The sequence below is a fragment of the Cucumis melo genome, chromosome 12 (genome assembly GCF_025177605.1).
Source record: "Cucumis melo cultivar AY chromosome 12, USDA_Cmelo_AY_1.0, whole genome shotgun sequence".
NCBI lineage: Eukaryota > Viridiplantae > Streptophyta > Magnoliopsida > Cucurbitales > Cucurbitaceae > Cucumis > Cucumis melo.
This window is the reverse complement of record NC_066868.1, coordinates 20,840,204-20,859,489: the sequence shown is the minus strand read 5'-3', so window position 1 is coordinate 20,859,489 and position 19,286 is coordinate 20,840,204. Positions and strand designations below refer to the sequence as shown.

At 34.7% G+C, this 19,286-nt stretch overlaps 2 protein-coding genes across 2 annotated transcripts; both read left to right on the top strand.

The window, feature by feature from the left end:
* The first annotated feature begins 4,745 nt into the window (after positions 1 to 4,745).
* Positions 4,746 to 6,575, top strand: LOC127144177 (uncharacterized). The gene has a single exon (XM_051079747.1). It carries the CDS (start codon positions 4,746 to 4,748, stop codon positions 6,573 to 6,575), a length of 1,830 nt encoding a protein of 609 aa, XP_050935704.1.
* A 2,532-nt stretch (positions 6,576 to 9,107) lies between these two features.
* On the top strand, positions 9,108 to 10,162 carry LOC127144176 (uncharacterized). Its single transcript, XM_051079746.1, has 4 exons — positions 9,108 to 9,433; positions 9,519 to 9,686; positions 9,969 to 10,017; positions 10,115 to 10,162. Exons 1-4 carry the CDS (start codon positions 9,168 to 9,170, stop codon positions 10,160 to 10,162), a joined length of 531 nt encoding a protein of 176 aa, XP_050935703.1. The 5' UTR covers positions 9,108 to 9,167.
* Positions 10,163 to 19,286: the final 9,124 nt, after the last annotated feature.

Here is a 19,286-nt window from a genome sequence, read left to right as displayed (position 1 = left end):
TGGATATGGTTTTTATGCTTATCTGGTGTCCAAAAGGGTGTAAGTGGTTCAGTTAGTTGTGTTCTTAGCTATAAACTGAAATATTATCGGTTTAAACTTGTATAGTTAACTTAACCATCACTTATTAACCATATGAACTACGCTAATTTGGGGTTTTTTTCAGTTTTAAATTTACCCATCTACTTCTCTGGGAACTTTCTTTTTATAGTTTCTTATAGTTTCCCAGCATCCAAGGAAACTCTAATTTTCCATCCAAGAGAAAGTAACTGCCAAGATCATGCTCATCAGCTCATGCATTAGACACATTTTTTTTTATTTGATGTTATATTGAACTTACCATCTTGGAAACTAATGTGATTGATGCATGCATAGATTATCTTCTCTTGTGTATGAAGAATAAGACTATTGAAACTTTTCTAAACTTTGGTGCTTCAGTGTGAACTTTTCATAGTATTCTAAAATGCGTGTTTTATTTTTCCTTTCACTTTTAAAAGTAAGATGGCAAGATGTGAAGGTATAATTGCTATCTTTTAACTTCCTCGCGCTTTATAATCTCATTTGATCTTCCATGTCCAGCTCGTGTTGTGGCGTTTCAGCATTATTCTCGCTATTTTCTTGTTACCTACAGTCCATTTGACTCATTTTATTTACACATGGTACTCGCTATTTTCTGTCATTGAATGCTTATTTTTGGGATTTAAGGTTTTTTAAGCAATTTGAAGCTATTCTTTAACAATATGGGAAATATTAGATACTTTAACTTTAAAAATGGACACTAAAATGAGTTTGGAGGACTTAAGGTTCGCTATTGACTTTATTAGAATCTCGTTTTTTACACTTGCAAGTCTTTGTGTTTTAGGAATAGTTGTTGAAGCGCAGCACATTTGCAACACCATCAAAATTAATTTCTGGTTACCTTCGTGAAGTTGTCTTCCACTGTTTATTGCTTCTCCTCGCTCCCTCCTCCATTCGCTTCGTTCTCCATTCATTCCGGTTCGTTCTTTCTCCAGTTCGCTCCCTTCACTCTCTTTTATTCCATTTACAAAATTATTGGCTGAAATTTGAGTTCTTTGATTGCTATTTTCAATCCTATGTTATTTTTTACTGTCCACTGCTGCCATTCCTTGCAAATTTATCATCCAGTTTAGTTTATCAATGCACACTAACGACAAGCATGATTTAGCAAGTAACAAAGCACAAAATGAGAATAGTGTTAAAACTAAAAACTTTAACTTCTAAGTCTATGAACATTGATGATAGAATTATGTCCTTGAAATATAAAGACTTGGAACTTCTGGCGCTTGAGAATTGCAATACAGATATATAATGGTAATACACTAACCATTTCTAATGATCCAATCTGAAGCATGTTGAAGATTGGGTACTTTTTTCAAACACTTCAGCTACCTAACTCATACACCATACCAATGACACAACGGCTAAAGAAAACATCACATTCATCACATTTTCCCATAACTACTTGGACCCTTCAACCTTCCATGACAAAGTATATGATGAAATAGTTACTACTAAGAGAGAACAACCTAAGAAAAATCATCCTAGGCATGTTACATGGATAATGCTCAAATTCTAAACTTAAATTAGGTTAGTTGACATGTAAGAGAACCAAGCCATAATTCCAACATATAAAACAAGTCTTGGTCTCCGGCAGATGTTTTTATCTTGATCTCTCATCTCCTTTCTTTAACTCCATCACTTACCAAACAATGACGAGACAAATGCTTCATTTAAAAGATATTGGTCTAAGAAGTAATTGCAAAACACACGGAAAAAGGAGACTGCTTTTAGCTTTTAGCATTTTTAATTGTTTCTTGTCACTCCTCTCGTTTGTATTCTTCAATTTTTGTTGTGTGTTTTTTTTTTTATTATTTTTACTGCTGGAAATGATCTTCTTACCTTAAATACCTGAGAAGTGATGTTCGATGATTGTTTTTTCTTTTCTCTTCGTGGCCAAGAAGAGCGTTGTTTGTCTGTTTCCTTTAAAGAAATGAAGAATGATTGTTGAATTCTCGTTTTACTGTTGTTTTACACTGTTTCTTGTTATTCTGGTGGCAAATTAGCTAGTCTCGCATCGGCTTAGTAGTTGTTTGTTCTATGTGAATGGTCAGTAAGCTCACCTAAAGCAACGTTGTTTGACAACCGTTATAGTGAAGGTAGATCGTGTAGTTTCTCTTCAAGGCTGTGAAAGTACATGCCTCAAATTATGTTTAATTGTATGGCTGAATGGAGAAACTACAGGAGCAAAATCTCAAAGAAATCATTAAAATAATAAATCTATGGTGCTGCCAATGAAGGGATATATATATACAAATAATAATTGTGTTAAAGGCAGAGTTTCAGCAGAATATTTAATGTGTAAAACACTAATTATAGCAAGAATAATGGGGTATATAATGAACAGTCACAACTCTTAGGTCTGTTTCACGGAATATCTGAAATTTCTGCTGCCTTATAGGAATTTCTGCTACATTTCAAGTTCATCAAAGAGAGCTCTCTGAATTACTGAAATTTGCTTTTCGTTCATTACGGTATGTTTTTGTTTTCTTATAATCTTCTCTTCACTGTGAACATTTTTAACCTTCTCTTCCTCTAGACTTCCAGCTTGTTTAGTTTCTTTGGCATTCTCATTGGACTTGGAAGAATCAACAATGTCTGTTTGCTTAATGTCGTTCCTTCCCCTAGAAGATTTTGTATGCTGCTATGAAGAGCTGAGATGACCCATATTCACCATAGGCCTTTTTGTTTGTAAACATATGTATGGTGCTACCTCCAGCCTAATCATAAATCTAATCAAGACAAGTTTCAGAACTAGGAATTTCCTAAAGTTTTCAATTATGTAATGTTTTTGAATAGGCTCCAATTTTATTTATATTTATCTTTTCTTGTTGAAGCTAGTAAGTCCTGTCATGTCACAAGAATTCACTTGCTTGTTATATTCCTAGTGGACCTGACAACTAATGTTGCTTCTCTCCGTACAGTTGCTTTGGATCATATTAGTGGCTTCCTTTGCTACTGTCATCATTCAGTCATTAGCAGTCAATCTAGGGGTTATCACAGGTAAATGACTGTTGCATAACGTTCTTCCTTTCTTTCTTTCTTTTTTTTTTTTTTTTGCTTATCAAAGTTGTGATATTTTCATGGTTTCAACAGTTGTTTGACATTTAGCAGAGAACTATAAAGCTGAGTACCCCAAAGTTCAAGTGATATTTAGACACCTTTTGATCACTTTTTAGGTTCTTTTGAAACTAAGTTTGTTCAACTTACACACCGGGTTGCCATTTTGGGTCTTTAAGTGTTTTTTCCACACTTTTTGAACTTCTGGGTACGTTATGAGTTACGAAATTGCATTTCAGCATTGTTAGGTCATTTTGAAAAGTAATGTGATACTTATAGATGTGTTGAACGCTTTTTTGGTTGGGTAGGTTATGAGTTACGAACTTCAAGTGTTTTTTTAGATGTTTTTAACTTTTTGGTAGGTGATGACTTACAAACTTACACTTATGTTTTGTTAGGTCCTTTTGAAAGTTATGCTTATGCACGTTGTGAATACTTTGTAGGTTGGTTTAAGACTAAGTTTGTTGAACCTACACACTTGGTTGCCAATTAGGCCAGGAAGTGCTTTTTTTCAACTTCTTTTAACTTTTTGGGAGGTTATGAGTTACGAACTAACACTTGAGCATTTTTAGGTCATTTGAAAGTTCAAGTGACACTTAGACACATTTTTAGAACTTTTTAGGTTCGTTTGAAACTAAGTTTGTTCAACTTACACATTGGGTTGCCATTTTGGGTCTTTAAGTGTTTTTTCCACACTTTTTGAACTTCTGGGTACGTTATGAGTTACAAACTTGCATTTCAGCATTGTTAGGCCATTTTGAAAAGTAATGTGATACTTATAAATGTGTTGAACGCTTTTTTGGTTGGGTAGGTTATGAGTTACGAACTTCAAGTGTGTTTTTTAGATGTTTTTAACTTTTTGGTAGGTGATGACTTACAAACTTACACACTTGGTTGCCAATTAGGCCAGGAAGTGCTTTTTTTCGACTTCTTTTAACTTTTTGGGAGGTTATGAGTTACGAACTAACACTTGACCATTGTTAGGTCATTTGAAAGTTCAAGTGACACTTAGACACGTTTTTAGAACTTTTCAGGTTCGTTTGAACTTATAATGAAGGTGAGAGGAACAATCCATGGAGAAAAAGTTGTTGTGCTCATTGATTGTGGAGCAAAACACAATTATGGAGTGATCCTAGGCTACGGTGCTGCTGTTAAGGGAAAGGGTGTGGGAAGAAGTTAAAATCATGATGAATGACTAGTTTGTTATGGAAATTTCTCTACACAGGCTTCAGGTTGGTGAGGGAAAGATATCAAAATGGTCTCCCCACAGGAGATCATCTCCTCCTCAACCTCTCTCTCTAGATGGTCTCCCCACTACTCCCCCTCCCCGTCACCTATCTTCTCTTAACGAACTATTTAAACTCTCAGTCACTCCTCACTTACTAGGTGCATGGTTTCTCTAAATTAAGACTAGATTTGGAACTTTGGAGTGTCTTTCTAAGTTCTAACATGCTTGTTTTAGACGCAAATTTTTGGTTAGGAATATGATAGCCATTTGGTTTCTTTTTATTTTCTTTTAGAGGATTTGGCCAGTTTTCTTACTATTTCTTTGCAAACAGGTTTGACTAAGTCCTAACTTCTAAGATATATAAACCGTGTAATATCGTCTAATGGAAAAATCATGGATGATGGAGAATAGGATGTCCAGGGAGTATGAATTGGGAGTGGAAGCGTTCATTCAATTTGGTTTTCGTCATGCCAAAGATTCCAGTACTATCAGGTGTCCATGTTTGAAATGTGGGAACCGTTTGCCGCAAGACGAATCAACAGTCAGATATCATCTATATGCCAATGGGATCGATCAAAGCTATAAGATATGGTTTTGGCATGGCAAATCTTTTACATCAGAGACTTCATGTAATCGACAGGCTTACATGAACGAAGAAACGGTCGACGATGATTTATTTCATGTCATAAATATGGTTCAAAATGTCCGCGATCAGTTTTCTGAAGTACCTAATACGTTTGACAATATGTTCGATGATGCAAAGAAGCCTCTATTTCCTGGTTGTAAAAGATTCACAAAGTTATCAGCATTAATTAGGCTATACAACCTGAAGGTTAGATTTGGATGGAGTAATGCTAGCTTCTCTGAACTACTGGCAACGATTAGCGAGTTATTGCCTGAAAATAATAAAATGTCGATATCCATGTATGAAGCAAAAAAAACGCTTACTGCGTTGGGCCTTAGTTATCAAAAAATAGATGCATGCCCTAACGATTGCTGCTTGTATAGTAAAGATCTGGCAAACATCAGTAGGTGTCCTAAATGTAACATTTCGAGGTGGAAGACAAGTAAGAACTCAAATGAAGAGATTAAGGGAGTTGCAGCTAAACAGCTGTGGTATTTTCCAATTGTTCCGAGGTTCTTAAGGATGTTCAAGAACTCCGAATATGCAAAGCACTTGTGTTGGCATGCAAATGACAAGAAAGTAGACGGTGTGTTAAGGCATCCAGCTGATACTCCATCTTGGAGGTTGGTAGACCATTTGTGGCCAGATTTTGGGTTCGAACCGAGAAACCTCCGCTTGGGGTTGTCCACAGATGGCATCAATCCATACGGAGATTTATCAACGAAATATAGTTGTTGGCCTGTGATTGCTACAATATACAACCTTCCACCATGGCTATGTATGAGGAGGAAGTATTTGATGTTAACTATGTTAATCTCGGGACCTAAGCAACCAGGATACGACATAAGTGTCTACCTAGCACCTTTGATTGATGATCTCAAACTTATGTGGGAAGAAGGTGTTCAGTGTTTTGATGCACATAGAAATGAAAGATTCACCCTGCGAGCTGTCTTACTGTGGACTATCAATGATTTTCCTGCATACGGGAACCTGTGTGGGTGTAGCGTGAAGGGGTATAAGGCTTGTCCAATATGTGGGGAGGAAACTTCTTCTATAAGACTACCACATGGGAAGAAAAATGCATATATGGGACATAGAAAATACTTACCACGTCATCACCCTTATAGGAGACAAAAGAAAGCATTTGATGGTAATCATGAGCATGGGACACCTCCTCTCCCTTTATCAGGCGAGACAATTTATAATAGACTTAAGGATAAGACCTTTCCATGCGGTAAAAGGTCTACTAGGAGGTTGAATGAAGATATTTCGAACGACTACTGGAAGAGGATTTCTGCATTCTATGAGTTAACGTACTGGAAAAAATTACATGTAAGACACTGTCTTGATGTTATGCATATTGAGAAGAATGTATTGATGAATATAATTGGTACACTGCTCGACATACCAGGGAAGAGTAAGGATGGATTGAGTGTTAGACTTGATTTGGTAGAAATGAACATTCGACCCGAGTTGGCCCCTGCATCCGATAGAAGTAGAACTTACATACCTGCAGCATGTTATACATTGTCAAGAGAGGAGAAAGTCTCTATTTGCAGAACTTTGTCTGATCTTAAGGCTCCATAAGGTTATTCGTCGAATTTCAGAAGTTTGGTATCTTTAGAGAACCTAACGCTCTCTGGTCTTAAATCACATGATTGCCATGTTCTAATGCAACAACTTCTCCCACTTGCAATACGTGGAGTTTTACCTAACAATGTTAGAGTGGCTATCACTAGATTGTGTTCTTTTTTCAACGCTATTTGCTCCAAGACTTTGCGAATATCAGATTTAGATAAATTGCAGCAAGACGTTGTTGAAACATTATGTTTGCTTGAAAAGTACTTTCCACCATCATTTTTCACCATTATGGTACATCTATGCGTCCACCTTGTGCGAGAGGCAAAACTTTGTGGACCCATATACCTTCGGTGGATGTACCCATTCGAAAGATATATGAAAGTGTTGAAAAGTTATGTCCGTAATAGAAATCGTCCGGAAGGATCGATTGCAGAAGCACACATATGTGAGGAAGTTGTTGAATTTTGTTCTGAGTTTCTATCTGGGCTTGACCCCATTGGACTAGGTTCATTTAAATCTCGAGAGGAAGGTCGGATCGAAAGATCGTTATCTGCTGGATCATCTATTACACCTAGTCAAGTTGTACTAAAACAAGCCCATCTACACATACTAGAAAACATTGAAGAAGTTCATCCATACAGAGAGTACGATTCATTACCGTTGACAAGTTATTTTACTTTTATATACATTCTTTTAAATAAATGATACTCACTACTTCCAACTCGATTGGCCTTACATAGACGACATATGGAAATCTTGAAATCTTCCAACCCACGAAGGGCAAGAAATGAGAAATGGTTGCGAGATGAGCACAATAGATCATTTCCTAACTGGATACGAGACGAGGTATGTTGTTTAAATGTACTTTCATGTTATTGACACATAATAGAAAGTACGAACAACCGTGACTAATTATGATCGCCATAATAGGTCATGCGTGAAATCCAGGAAGGTCAAGTCATGAGCACGACAATCAGATGGATTGCACATGGCCCACATCCCGTTGTGATGATATATGAGGGATATAAAGTCAATGGAATTTGCTACAACACAAAGCGCCGTGATGACACTAGAACGGTTCAAAATAGTGGGGTTATGTTCGTTGCATCAACAATGCATGTGGCTAGTGCCAAAGAAAAAAACCCGATAATTGTTGACATGTCCTTCTATGGTGTGATTCAAGGAATATGGGAAGTCAGTTACAACACTTTTGGGGTCACACTGTTTAGATGTGACTGGGTCGATACGAAGAATGGAGTACGAGTAGACGATCTTGGATTCACACTAGTTGACCTCAATCGTATAGGACACTATTCAGATTCATTCATATTACCATCGAATGTCGCGAAAAGGTTATGCAAACCTTACCGAAGAGATGGTACGCAAGGAATAGTATATATAAGTTCAAATAATGCAACATGTAATGCGTTATAACTAATCATAATGTTCTTTCCTTTTTCAGAAAGCAAGCACATCTAATGGTGAGTTAATTGATCGTGCTTTAGTATGGAAGAAAGCACGAACTACTAAAGATGGAGAGATTCCAGACATAGACACAAAGGAGGTGGCCAATAAAATTGTAAGTACTTTCCTCTTGTAAGGGGGTTTTTTTTTTTTTTTTGTACTTACTAAAAATACTATAACCTTTTCATGATAGGACAACCTACTTGTTTCAAAACATGCGTCTCATTCAATGGACAACGTAACTTGTGATATATTATCGCAAACCATCGGAGGGAATGATCCACCAGGAAGGGTTCGAGGGGTGGGTCAATACGTCACACCAAGTAAATACTTCCACACTGCAAAAGAAAAACGAAAGAAGGTCGGTAAAGAAGAAGATTATGCTGAAGAGCGAGCGAGAATGGCTGCTCGTATCTTAGAACTGGAAGCAGAATTAATGAAGCATAAGAAAGTTCCTGAAGTGGCCACAAAGAGAGAAACTGACGAGAGCAAGATCAAGAGTCAAATGGCTTCTAAAAGCATTGACACATCAGATGATGCAAATGACCATGACGCAAAAGAAGAAAATAGACAAGTTCTAGAAGACTTGACAATAGAGGACTTGACAATAGAAAAACAAGATAAGGTAGAAAGCATCTACTTTTATTTTTTTTAACTCAAACGTTATTTTTTTAATGATTAAATATCTGATCAATTAACACTTATGTGCGGCGAAGGTTGGTGAGGAGAACAAATATGTTTGTGCATCGATTGAGACTTTGACAAAAGTGAAGGTCAGTATGAATTTGATTCCTATAGTTTCCAATTTCTCAGATGCAATATAGTAATATGATCATATTTTCTTTCACTGTATATTGTAGGATGGCACTTCTTGTCGACTTGCAATTGGGACTAAGAACAATGTTGTCGGTGCTGGAACTATTTTCGACTACTACATGGACGGTGACAATGTGAAGGTATCAGTGGACATGGTTATCGATGGTAATTGCTTCATTTCTGTTTCAACAAGGGAAGGTAGGACTATGCTTTCCCAAGAAGTTGGTTCACAGTTGTTATGGCCTCGTCATTTAGTCATTCCTCTAGACGAAAAGGTAATGTGTTTTTCACAATGGATTTGGTTTAAATATATTTCATATGGATGAGATTTTATGTTTGTGGCAGATGAAAAGCGTGTACCAAGCTGATCCGCGATTACCGTCGTTGACACTGAATACAAAGAGAGCACCAGTTACACTACGATTATTGCTATGGGAACTTGATTATATTGGGTCAAAAATTCAAATTCACGTACCTGCTAAAGTTTTTGGGTATGAACGAAAATGTTGCATATTCCTCGAGGCACTCCAAGAATTTTGTCAAATGCAGCCTATATCAACCCAATGCATTGATGCATTCATGTTGTAAGTTACCTCTTTTGTACATCAATTACATAGTATAATAACGTGTACCACGCAGTAAAGTCGAGTATGCTGTTCATATTTGTAGTCACCTCTACAAAGTGATGGAAGAGAATGGAACGTTGGGATCCTACAAGTTTGCAGACGCTGGCTCTGTTTCAGTTGGTATAAGTAAAGAAGATCGAGCACAGATCCTGAATGCTAGATTGCTTGGGATCGACCATCGTCAGATTTTGATGTTTCCATACAATTCAAGGTATGTGCAAAACTTTTTTCAGCTAATGCACCTAATGAACTATATGACCTTCATTCTAAGTTTAACTCACATTTACCTGTCAATATAGAAACCATTGGTGTCTAATAGCCATCGATTTTTCAAGAGGCAATGGATCCTTTGAGAAATCGAATTAACAATGATGCCTCTGATGTCGTCTGGATGTATGTTGGAACTTTTATCTATGATAAAACAATAATGAGTTAATATGTTGCATATGAGACAATGATTGTATAACTTACGTTGTTTGATATGCATTCTTAGGGTTTTCGACATTTTGAGCAAGAAGAAGCCTGTTTGGAGGATAATTAAGGTATGAGGAGTGGGGATTTAGTAGAAGAAATAGGTAAACATACTTTATGTTTTGCAACTGTAACATGGGTATTTTGTTCTTTTTCTCTGATGGATAGTGTCCGAAGCAAGGTGGCATTGTGGAGTGCGGGTATTATGTGATGTGATTCATGCGTGATATAATATTGTCAAGCAATCTTAGGGTTTGATATGCATTCTTAGGGCTTTCGACATTTCGAACAAGAAGAAGCCTGTTTGGAGGATAATCAAGGTATGAGGAGTGAGGATTTAGTAGAAGAAATAGGTAAACATACTTTATGTTTTGCAACTGTAACATGGGTATTTTGTTCTTTTTCTCTGATGGATAGTGTCCGAAGCAAGGTGGCATTGTGGAGTGCGGGTATTATGTGATGTGATTCATGCGTGATATAATATTGTCAAGCAACAGGACAATCATTGAAGTAGTAAGTATTTCATTTTACCTTTTTGAACTACTTATGTTATGAACAATTGTTGCATATTAAATCATTTTTAAATGATGAATAGATGGAAGGATCAACCTCAACATACTCACAGGACGATTTAGATGTCGTAAGAACGGAGTGGGCTGAATTCATTAACAAATATATTTTATGTTCCCAATCTCAAAGGTAAAATTTGTAAACGAGACAAATTTATATGCTTTTTTATGTGGATTTTATTACAACACGTGTTGTTGCGTCGACTATCCTACAGTTATGGTAGTCAATGAAATGCTCTTTTGTTGATTTTTAGACATATGTTTGAGGAATCATGTTGACATGTACTTTGGATCTCTGTTCATAGTTGTGTTGACTATCCTGCAATTATGGTAGTCATTGATAAGCTAGCTATTTTGTTCAATCTGCTTACACATATTTTAGGAACCGTGTTGACATTGTTTTGTTTTGTTAATTTCTCGTTCACTTCGTTTACTTGTAAAGTTTTATTCGTAGCATAGGTGTTTGTGGAATGGAGGAGGTAAGTCTATGTTTAGGTTTATTAATGACCTTGGAAGTGGGGAGTGGGACGGTGGGAGTGCTAAGTTCATGTTTAAGCTCAACTTTGACTTTAGAAGGGGTGAGAGAGTGGGAAATTGGGGGGGGGGGGGATACATTTATGTTTAATAATGACCTTGGAAGGAGGGAGTGAGTTGCTAAGGTTAGAAATGACTTGGGGGGGCGGGGGGGTTGGGACTAGGGGTACGTTTATGCTTAAGTTGTTCTTTGATGCAAACTGAAACATTGTTGGGTCTGTAAAGAATGAATCAAAACAAATTATTGCATTACTTATATATTATGCTTATGCTTATGAAGTTGGTGTTTTTATTTCTCTTTTGCTTCCCTTATGAATCTTTTACTAAGAAACTTGGTTGTATGACTTGGGTGGGAGGGGAGTGATACATTTATTTTTGATAATGACCTTGGAAGGAGTGAGTGAGATGCTAAGTTAATGTTTAAGTTTATAAATGACTTTGAAGGGGGGCTAAGGATACGTGTATGCTTAAGTTTTAAATTTAAATCAGAATATTGTTAGGTCTTTAAAGATTGAATTGAAACATATTTATTTGATTCTCTGTTTATGCTTATACTTATGCTTATGTAGTCGGTGTTTTTCTTTTATCTTTTGTGTTCTTTATGGGTCTTTTATAAAGAACCTTGGTTGTATGAACTTTGGACGTTTATGTTAAAAAGTTTCTATTTGGAATGTACTTAATGTTTATGCTTATGCTTATTCATTTTCCGTAATGAAAGTTGACTAAGGTTCATTTTCTTCAACTTTGTAGGTAATTGAAGAATAGATGGATCATGGTATCGATCAAGTTCATTCCTACATTAGTTTGATTAGATTAGGTCGTACATATATTACAGTTAATTTATCTTTTGGATTATTGAAAAACCTTTACCGACAATGTAATTTACATTTTTTATTATCAATATAAATATCTTTCCAAACAAATGTGCATAATGTTAAAATGTAGTAATTAATTTTTTTGAAAGAAGAAATATATGACAGGAAATACGTGCTGCGAAAAAGAATAATAACAACACCAAACATGTGTCGACATATAAGCCTTTAGTAAACAGCAACAGTGTCGTCAAAGCACATTTCTTGGCAAGAACTATGTGTAACGAAACATTTACAATGACAATATATTAGTGTCGTTATAAAGGTATTAATGATAATATATTCGGGTCAAGGTATAGATAACGGTGACACATTTGAAGTGTCAATATAAGGGTATTAATGACAATATATTCGTGTCGAGGTATAGATAACGATGACACATTTAAAGCATCAATAAAATGGTATTAATGACAATATATTCGTGTCGAGGTATAGATAACGGTGACACAATTAAAGCGTCAATGTAAGAGTATTAATGACAGTATATTAGTGTCAAGATATAGATAACGGTGACACTTGATTTACATCAATGTAAGTGTATTAATGACAATATATTTGTGTCAATGTATAGATAACGGTGACACAATTACAGCGTCAATGTAAAAGTATTAATGACAGTATATTAGTGTCGAGTTATAGATAACGGCGACACCTGATTTGCGTCAATGTAAGTGTATTAATGACAATATATTTTTGTCAAGGTATAGATAACGGTGACACATAATTTGCGTCAATGTAAGAGTATTAATGACACTATATTGGTGTCGTTTTATAGATGACAGCGACATATTTATTGCGTCAAGGTGAAGGTATTAATGACACAATTTTAGTGTCATCGAATCATATTTAACGACACATTTTCCAAAGTGTCGTTAAAGAGCTTTTCTTGACAGTGGCTTCAATGACGCAAAAAGTGTGTCGTTGAAACTCTTTATGACACATATTTTGCGTCGTTGAAACCCAAATTTGTAGTAGTGTGAGCATTTGAGTTTTAATTTGATCTATACCCTGCTTAAGAAGAATGATGTACATAAAATTGAAACTATAAGATTTTATTATTATTAGACATAAAGCTTAACTTTTAGAACTTTGGATAGCACTTTCAAAAGTGGTGGAAAAAAAAAAGAACCAAATGCAAAGTTAAGATTAATTTGACATGTTTGAAGTACATTAGCGATTGGGCGATATTATTGGATTATACTGCCACTTACCCCCGACATCATCCATCCCTTTCTTCACCTTTTCCTTACTTAAATCTATTTCATTACTCCACAAAATTATCTCAAACCACAAACTAATTAACACTTAAAACTTTGGATCTATAATTGTAATTACCGTTCAACTTTAGAGGTATTTGTTTTGCAAAATGTCCTCTAAGTAATAAAAAATGTTACATTTGAAATTATGAAAGAAACTAATTAGGTTTGTGCAGTTTATGGAATTGATCAGTGTTTAGTGTATTAGCTTGGAAGATGAGGCTCAAAAGTCAATTGTAGCTTTATTGTTTCTGACTTATATGGGATTAAAAAAGTGTAGTAGGTTAGGATAAATGAACTATGGTATAGTCCAAATATCATTTTGGAGATCTTGTGTGGATATAATAGACTTGGGGGATAAATGAACTATGGTATAGACCAAAGATATAATGTTTGATATTTTAAATATATTAATCTTCTTTGATTCGAAGAAAAAAAAAGTGAATGAAGATATTTTTGGAGGAGTTTAATGATATATTTTTGTTTGGAGGAGAAAAATAGAAAAGATGCAACAAGAGATGGTTTAGAAGAAAAGCTGAGTTAGTTATCCATTTGCAGCGATTAAGCAAAGCAACATTCCTTAGTTCCTATCAGATGATCAATACCAATTGAGACTTGATAGAATCGTAATATGAATTTGATTTATTTCTTCCTTAGATACGTGTCTTAGATTTACTTAAGTATTTTACTGAGTAAAGTGTTTGAATTATTATCCTTGGTGTATCTATTAGGAAAGAAACTACTTAAATGGTAGAATTAGTTTGTTCATCCTTATGAATTAGTTGTGTTTGTACCCATTATTCCTATTAATTAACCTTTTTTGTTACCACAGTTATGTATATAGATTATTTACATAGGAAAAACAAATTACAAAGTAATAGTTAGAGAACAAAATTTATATATTGTCACGATAGTTTAGGGACTATCGTTTGTTTTAGTCTTATTAAGCGAATGTTGTTCAATCTCCATATTTGTTTTCTCTTTTAATTATCTCAACAAGACTTTTTCAACTAATTTAATTTACTTTATTTGTCAACAGATTTACAATTATGGATAAATCATGGATGCGCAAAAGTGGATTATCCAAAGAATATGAGTTGGGTGTGATTTTCATCAAATTTGAATTTTTGAATACAACAAGTTCCTCTTACATTCATTGTCCTTGTTTAAAATGTGGGAATTGTGAAAAGCATAGTAGAAAGAGTGTTAGAGATCATTTATATGTTAATGGTATTGATGAAAGTTATAAAATTTGGTTTTAGCATGGTGAAGAACTTTCTAACTCATCTTTCTATGGAGAATCTTCAAAGTTTGACACACATACATGTGAAGAGAATGATGTTGGAAGTGTAAAAGAAATGATTGAAGTTGCTCATGAGGAGTATTCAAAAGACCCAAATGGATTTGAGAAGTTGCTTATTGATGCTAAAAAACTATTGTATGAAGGATGCAAAAAGTACACCAAGTTGTCTACTCTAGTTAAATTGTATAATTTAAAAGTTAGGTATAGATGGAGTGATACCAGTTTTTCAGAATTACTTAAAACTTTGAAGGAAATTCTGCCAACTACCAAAGAACTACCAAAGAACTCCCAAAGTCATTGTACGAAGCAAAGAAAACATTAGGTGCATTAGGAATGAAATATGAAAAGATTCATGCATTGCCCAAATAATTGTCGTCTCTATAGGAAAGAATTTGCTAATGCAACTTAATGTCCTGAATGTGGTCAATCGAGGTGAACAAGCGTTAAGGATAGAAATGAAGAGAGAAAGCAAATTCCCTCAAAAGTGATATGGTACTTTCCACCCATTTCACGATTGAAAAGGCTATTTAGAAGTATTGAATGTGCTGAAAACCTGACTTGACATGCTAGTGAAAGAATTGAGGATGGTAAGTTACGACATCCAGCGGACTCTCTAACATGGAAGTTAGTAGACTTTAAATGGCCAGACTTTGGTTCTGAACCTAGAAATCTTCGTTTAGCATTGTTAGTTGATGGAGTAAATCCTCATGGTGACATGAGTTCTAAATACAGTTGTTGGTCGATAGTGATGGTTATTTATAATCTTCTACCATGGTTGTGTATGAAAAGAAAGTACATGATGCTATCAATGCTAATTTCAGGGCTAAAACAACCGGGGGATGATATAGGCACATACTTAGCACTACTAATTGAAGACTTAAAACTTTTATGGAAAATGGTGTTGAATGTTATGATGCTTATCGAGAAGAAGTATTCAACTTAAGGTCGGTTTTGTTGTGGACAATCAATGATTTTCCTGCATATAGTAACCTCAGTGGATGTTGTGTTAAAGGGTATAACGCATACCCAATTTGTGGAGATAATACAAATTCTATAAGGTTACGACATGGGAAGAAAATAGCATACCTAGGACATCGAAGATTTCTAGCACGCGATCATCCTTACCGACAAAAAAAAAAGTCATTCAACTCTAAAAAAGAACTTGGTAAAATTCCAAAACCACTTTCTGGGGAGGATGTGTACTTATTGAAAGATCTTGAATTTCCTAAAGGAAAGAAGATCCATAAGAACCTATCAATAAACAGAAGTGAAAAGATTTGTTGGAATAGGTTATCTTCCTTTTTTGAGTTGCTATACTGGAAAGATCTTCATGTTAGACATTGTTTAGATGTGATGCACATCGAACAAAATGTTTGCATGAATATCTTAGGTACGTTTCTTGATATTCCTGGTAAAAGTATGGATGGGTTGAATGCTAGACGCGATTTAGTTGATTTAAAACTTCGATCGAAGCTTGCCCCTATTAGTAGTGAGAAGAAAATATTAATTCGTCTTGCGTGTTATACTCTTACAAAGGAAGAAAAACGATGTGTTTTGAAGACTTTGTCAAAAATAAAGGTTCCCGAAGGTTACTATTCCAATATTAGAAACTTTGTTGTCGATGACAGATTTAAAACTTAATAGTTTAAAATCTCATGATTGTCATGTATACAACAATTGTTTCCCATTGCGATAAGATCGGTGCTACCAAAACATGTTCGTTATGCTATAACTAGGTTATGCATCTTTTTCAATTCTGTATGCAACAAGGTGTTAGATGCACAACAATTAGACAAGTTGGAAGAAGATATTATGGCAACATTGTGTTTATTTGAAAAGTATTTTCCCCCTTCATTCTTCACAATCATGATTAATCTCAAAGTACACATAGTTAGGGAAGTCAAACTTTGTGGCCCTGTATATCTTCGATGGATGTATTCCTTTGAAAGATTCATGAAAGTCATCAAAAACTCTGTGAGAAATAGATATCGTCTAGAAGGTTATATTGTTGAAAGTTATTTAATAGGAGAGGCTATTGAATTTTATTCTGATTTCATATCTGGAGTAGATTCCATTGGGCTTGGGACTCACAAATCACAAGACCATTTAGACACTTTAAACATTGGTAGGCCGTTGTTCATGGGAGTTCCATTCAAACCTGAACAAGAACTTCTACATCAAGCTCATCGATATGTCTTGAAAATACAATTGATGTCCAACCATATATGGAGTAAGTTTATTCATTGCTTTCTTCATTGTTTCATTGACTTTTATATAATTAATCTAACTATATTACAATGTTTGAATGATGACTACAAAGAAAACATATGAAGGTTTTGCAACTACAATATCAGAATAAGTCTAAAAATCAGAAATGGCTTCAAGAGGAACATAATCAAACGTTTATACATTGGCTACGAGAAGAGGTATAGTGATGAACATTGTAATTTAGTTATAAATTTTATGTGTTGAACTTGAAATAAGAATTCTCATGGTAGGTATCAACTGAGCTTGAAGTTGGAAATACTAGAGTTTCAGATAACTTAAGGTGGATTTCTCATGGCTCTCATCCTTTTGTTATTACATATAGTGGTTATGCAATAAACGGATGTTGTTATCACACAAAATCTTCTGAGAATGATCGAAGTGTACAAAACAGTGGAGTTAGCTTAGTTGCAAAAACAATGCAAGTGTCTAGTTCTAAAGATAAAAATCTCATCATTGGAGATATGTCATTCTATGGAGTGATACAAGAGAATAGAAGTGGAATCGATGGACAAACCGAAAGAGAATGAAAAGAAAGGGAAGGAGGTAGTGAAGATGAATGAACCAGAGTTTGACGTCTTTAAGGTATGTAATCCATTATTGAATTGGAATGTCTAATATTGTATGTCTTACTGAACGTGGATATTCTTGAATTAGGAGAGAGTTTTAATAAAAATGCCTACGAAAAATGAAGTTGTATGTGACTCGACATCAACTTTGCCATTAGCGTTGAAGTCGATTCTCAAATATGCTGAGAAGGTAATGGAAAAAGATTCTAGCATCACTTTTTCACTACCCGCTGACATTTTTGGTATTAGTCGAAAGAGTTCTGTGCTTCGAGAGGATATTATTGATCTTTGTAATATGAACGAAGTCAAAACATTTACATCGGTGGCCTATATGATGTAAGTCAATTTCTTTTCTTTGCATCTAAATTTATGTATCTCGTTTACGAGTTTATATATTTTGTAAGTACTTGTATTCATCTGTTCTTGGTTCGAAAGAAAATGTGCAGTATGCTTCGTAGATCCGTCCCTAATCTCTTCTGGAAACACACAAGAATCTCGAATTTGAAACTTGTGTAGTAGATTGATGGTGTCAAAAGCAAACCAAGTAGTTCTTGCTTCTTTTAATCCCAGGTAAGTTCAGTTAGGGTATCGATTGCATTGACAATAAAATAGTACTTATATTTTTGTATAATTAGGGGTCATTGGGCACTGCTTGCCATAAATGCGTATGAGGATAGTGTTTTACCTTGACTCGCTAAGGACGACATCCAAAAGTAACTACAAGATATGTAACCAATACATAAGTTAATCTTCTATATCATGTAGTATTGTTAATTCTAATGCATGTACAATATTTTAAGATATGTGTAATCTAATCTTGGCAAAATATATCAATAGCGATATTTTACTCGTAAAAGAACATTAATAAAAGTAGGAAACAAACTTTATGGCGAACAGTAAAGGCAAGTATAAATATTTAAGTTCATTGTATTTTGTAGATTACTAGCAATTAGGATTAGTCTGTTATTCTAATTTATTGTTTTTATAGTGTCCACTGCAAGTCGGGAGCACTGCGTGTGGATACTATGTCATAAAGTATATGAGAGAAATTGTAAATAGGGGAAGCATTGTCATCTCGGATTTGGTATGTTATATATCAAACTATTTCTTTTGTGGGTATAATAATTTTCATGAATACTAATTTATTTATTTTGCATGTCTATAGATTGATACACGAAAACCATACTCACAGGCCGAGTTAGATGAGGTGCGGGTTGAGTTGACTAAGTTTTTGGGTTAGTACATATGATCTAGGACTTATTTGTCATTCTGAAACAAGAAACTTTATTTTTTGTGGCTGATTTTTTGAAATGCTCATATGGAGGGGGGAGGAGGGTTGATTGATATACTTTTGAGACTTTGTTGTTGTTTAGGGTTTAGGTGAATTGTTCATATGTAGGGGGTTGCCATTATGAAACTTTATGTGTTGGGGATGATATACTTTTGGGCTAAGTTAGTTAGTTAGATGATGTTTAGTTCAATTCTTGGAAATCAGTTGAAATTGTTTATATATTGGTTTTGTAAATGATATATGAATATGATGCAAAGTTTTGGAAATGATATGAATAGATGATGTTGAGTTACCATTTGATGAATATTTGTCATTTATATGTAGTTGAATTCTTGGACCAATGGGAGCATAATACAGGAACAACAATATAAATAAATTACAATTAAAAAAATAGAAAATTGCTTGACGGTTCTGAAATGTCATGAACAATAAATTTTTTGACGGTTTGCAAATGTCATAAACAACGATATTCTTGATGGTTTCTAAATGTAATTAAAAAGCATATTCTTGACGGTTCCCAAATGTCATGAAAAAGAATACTCTTGACGGTTACAAAATGTCATAAACAATAACTTTCTTGATGGTTAATAAATGTCATAAAAAAATGCACTCTTGATGATTTTAAAACGTCATAAATATTCGTATTCTTGATGGTTTTTGTCATTCATACTCACATTCTTG

Excerpts from the sequence above, each read along its gene's own strand:
- LOC127144177 (XM_051079747.1), top strand. The coding sequence starts at position 4,746 with ATGGAAAAATCATGGATGATGGAGAATAGGATGTCCAGGGAGTATGAA.
- LOC127144176 (XM_051079746.1), top strand. The coding sequence starts at position 9,168 with ATGGATGAGATTTTATGTTTGTGGCAGATGAAAAGCGTGTACCAAGCT. Across the intron at positions 9,434-9,518 it reads TGCATTGATGCATTCATGTT|TCACCTCTACAAAGTGATGG; the intron begins GTAAGTTACCTC and ends TCATATTTGTAG. Across the intron at positions 9,687-9,968 it reads ATGTTTCCATACAATTCAAG|GGTTTTCGACATTTTGAGCA; the intron begins GTATGTGCAAAA and ends ATGCATTCTTAG.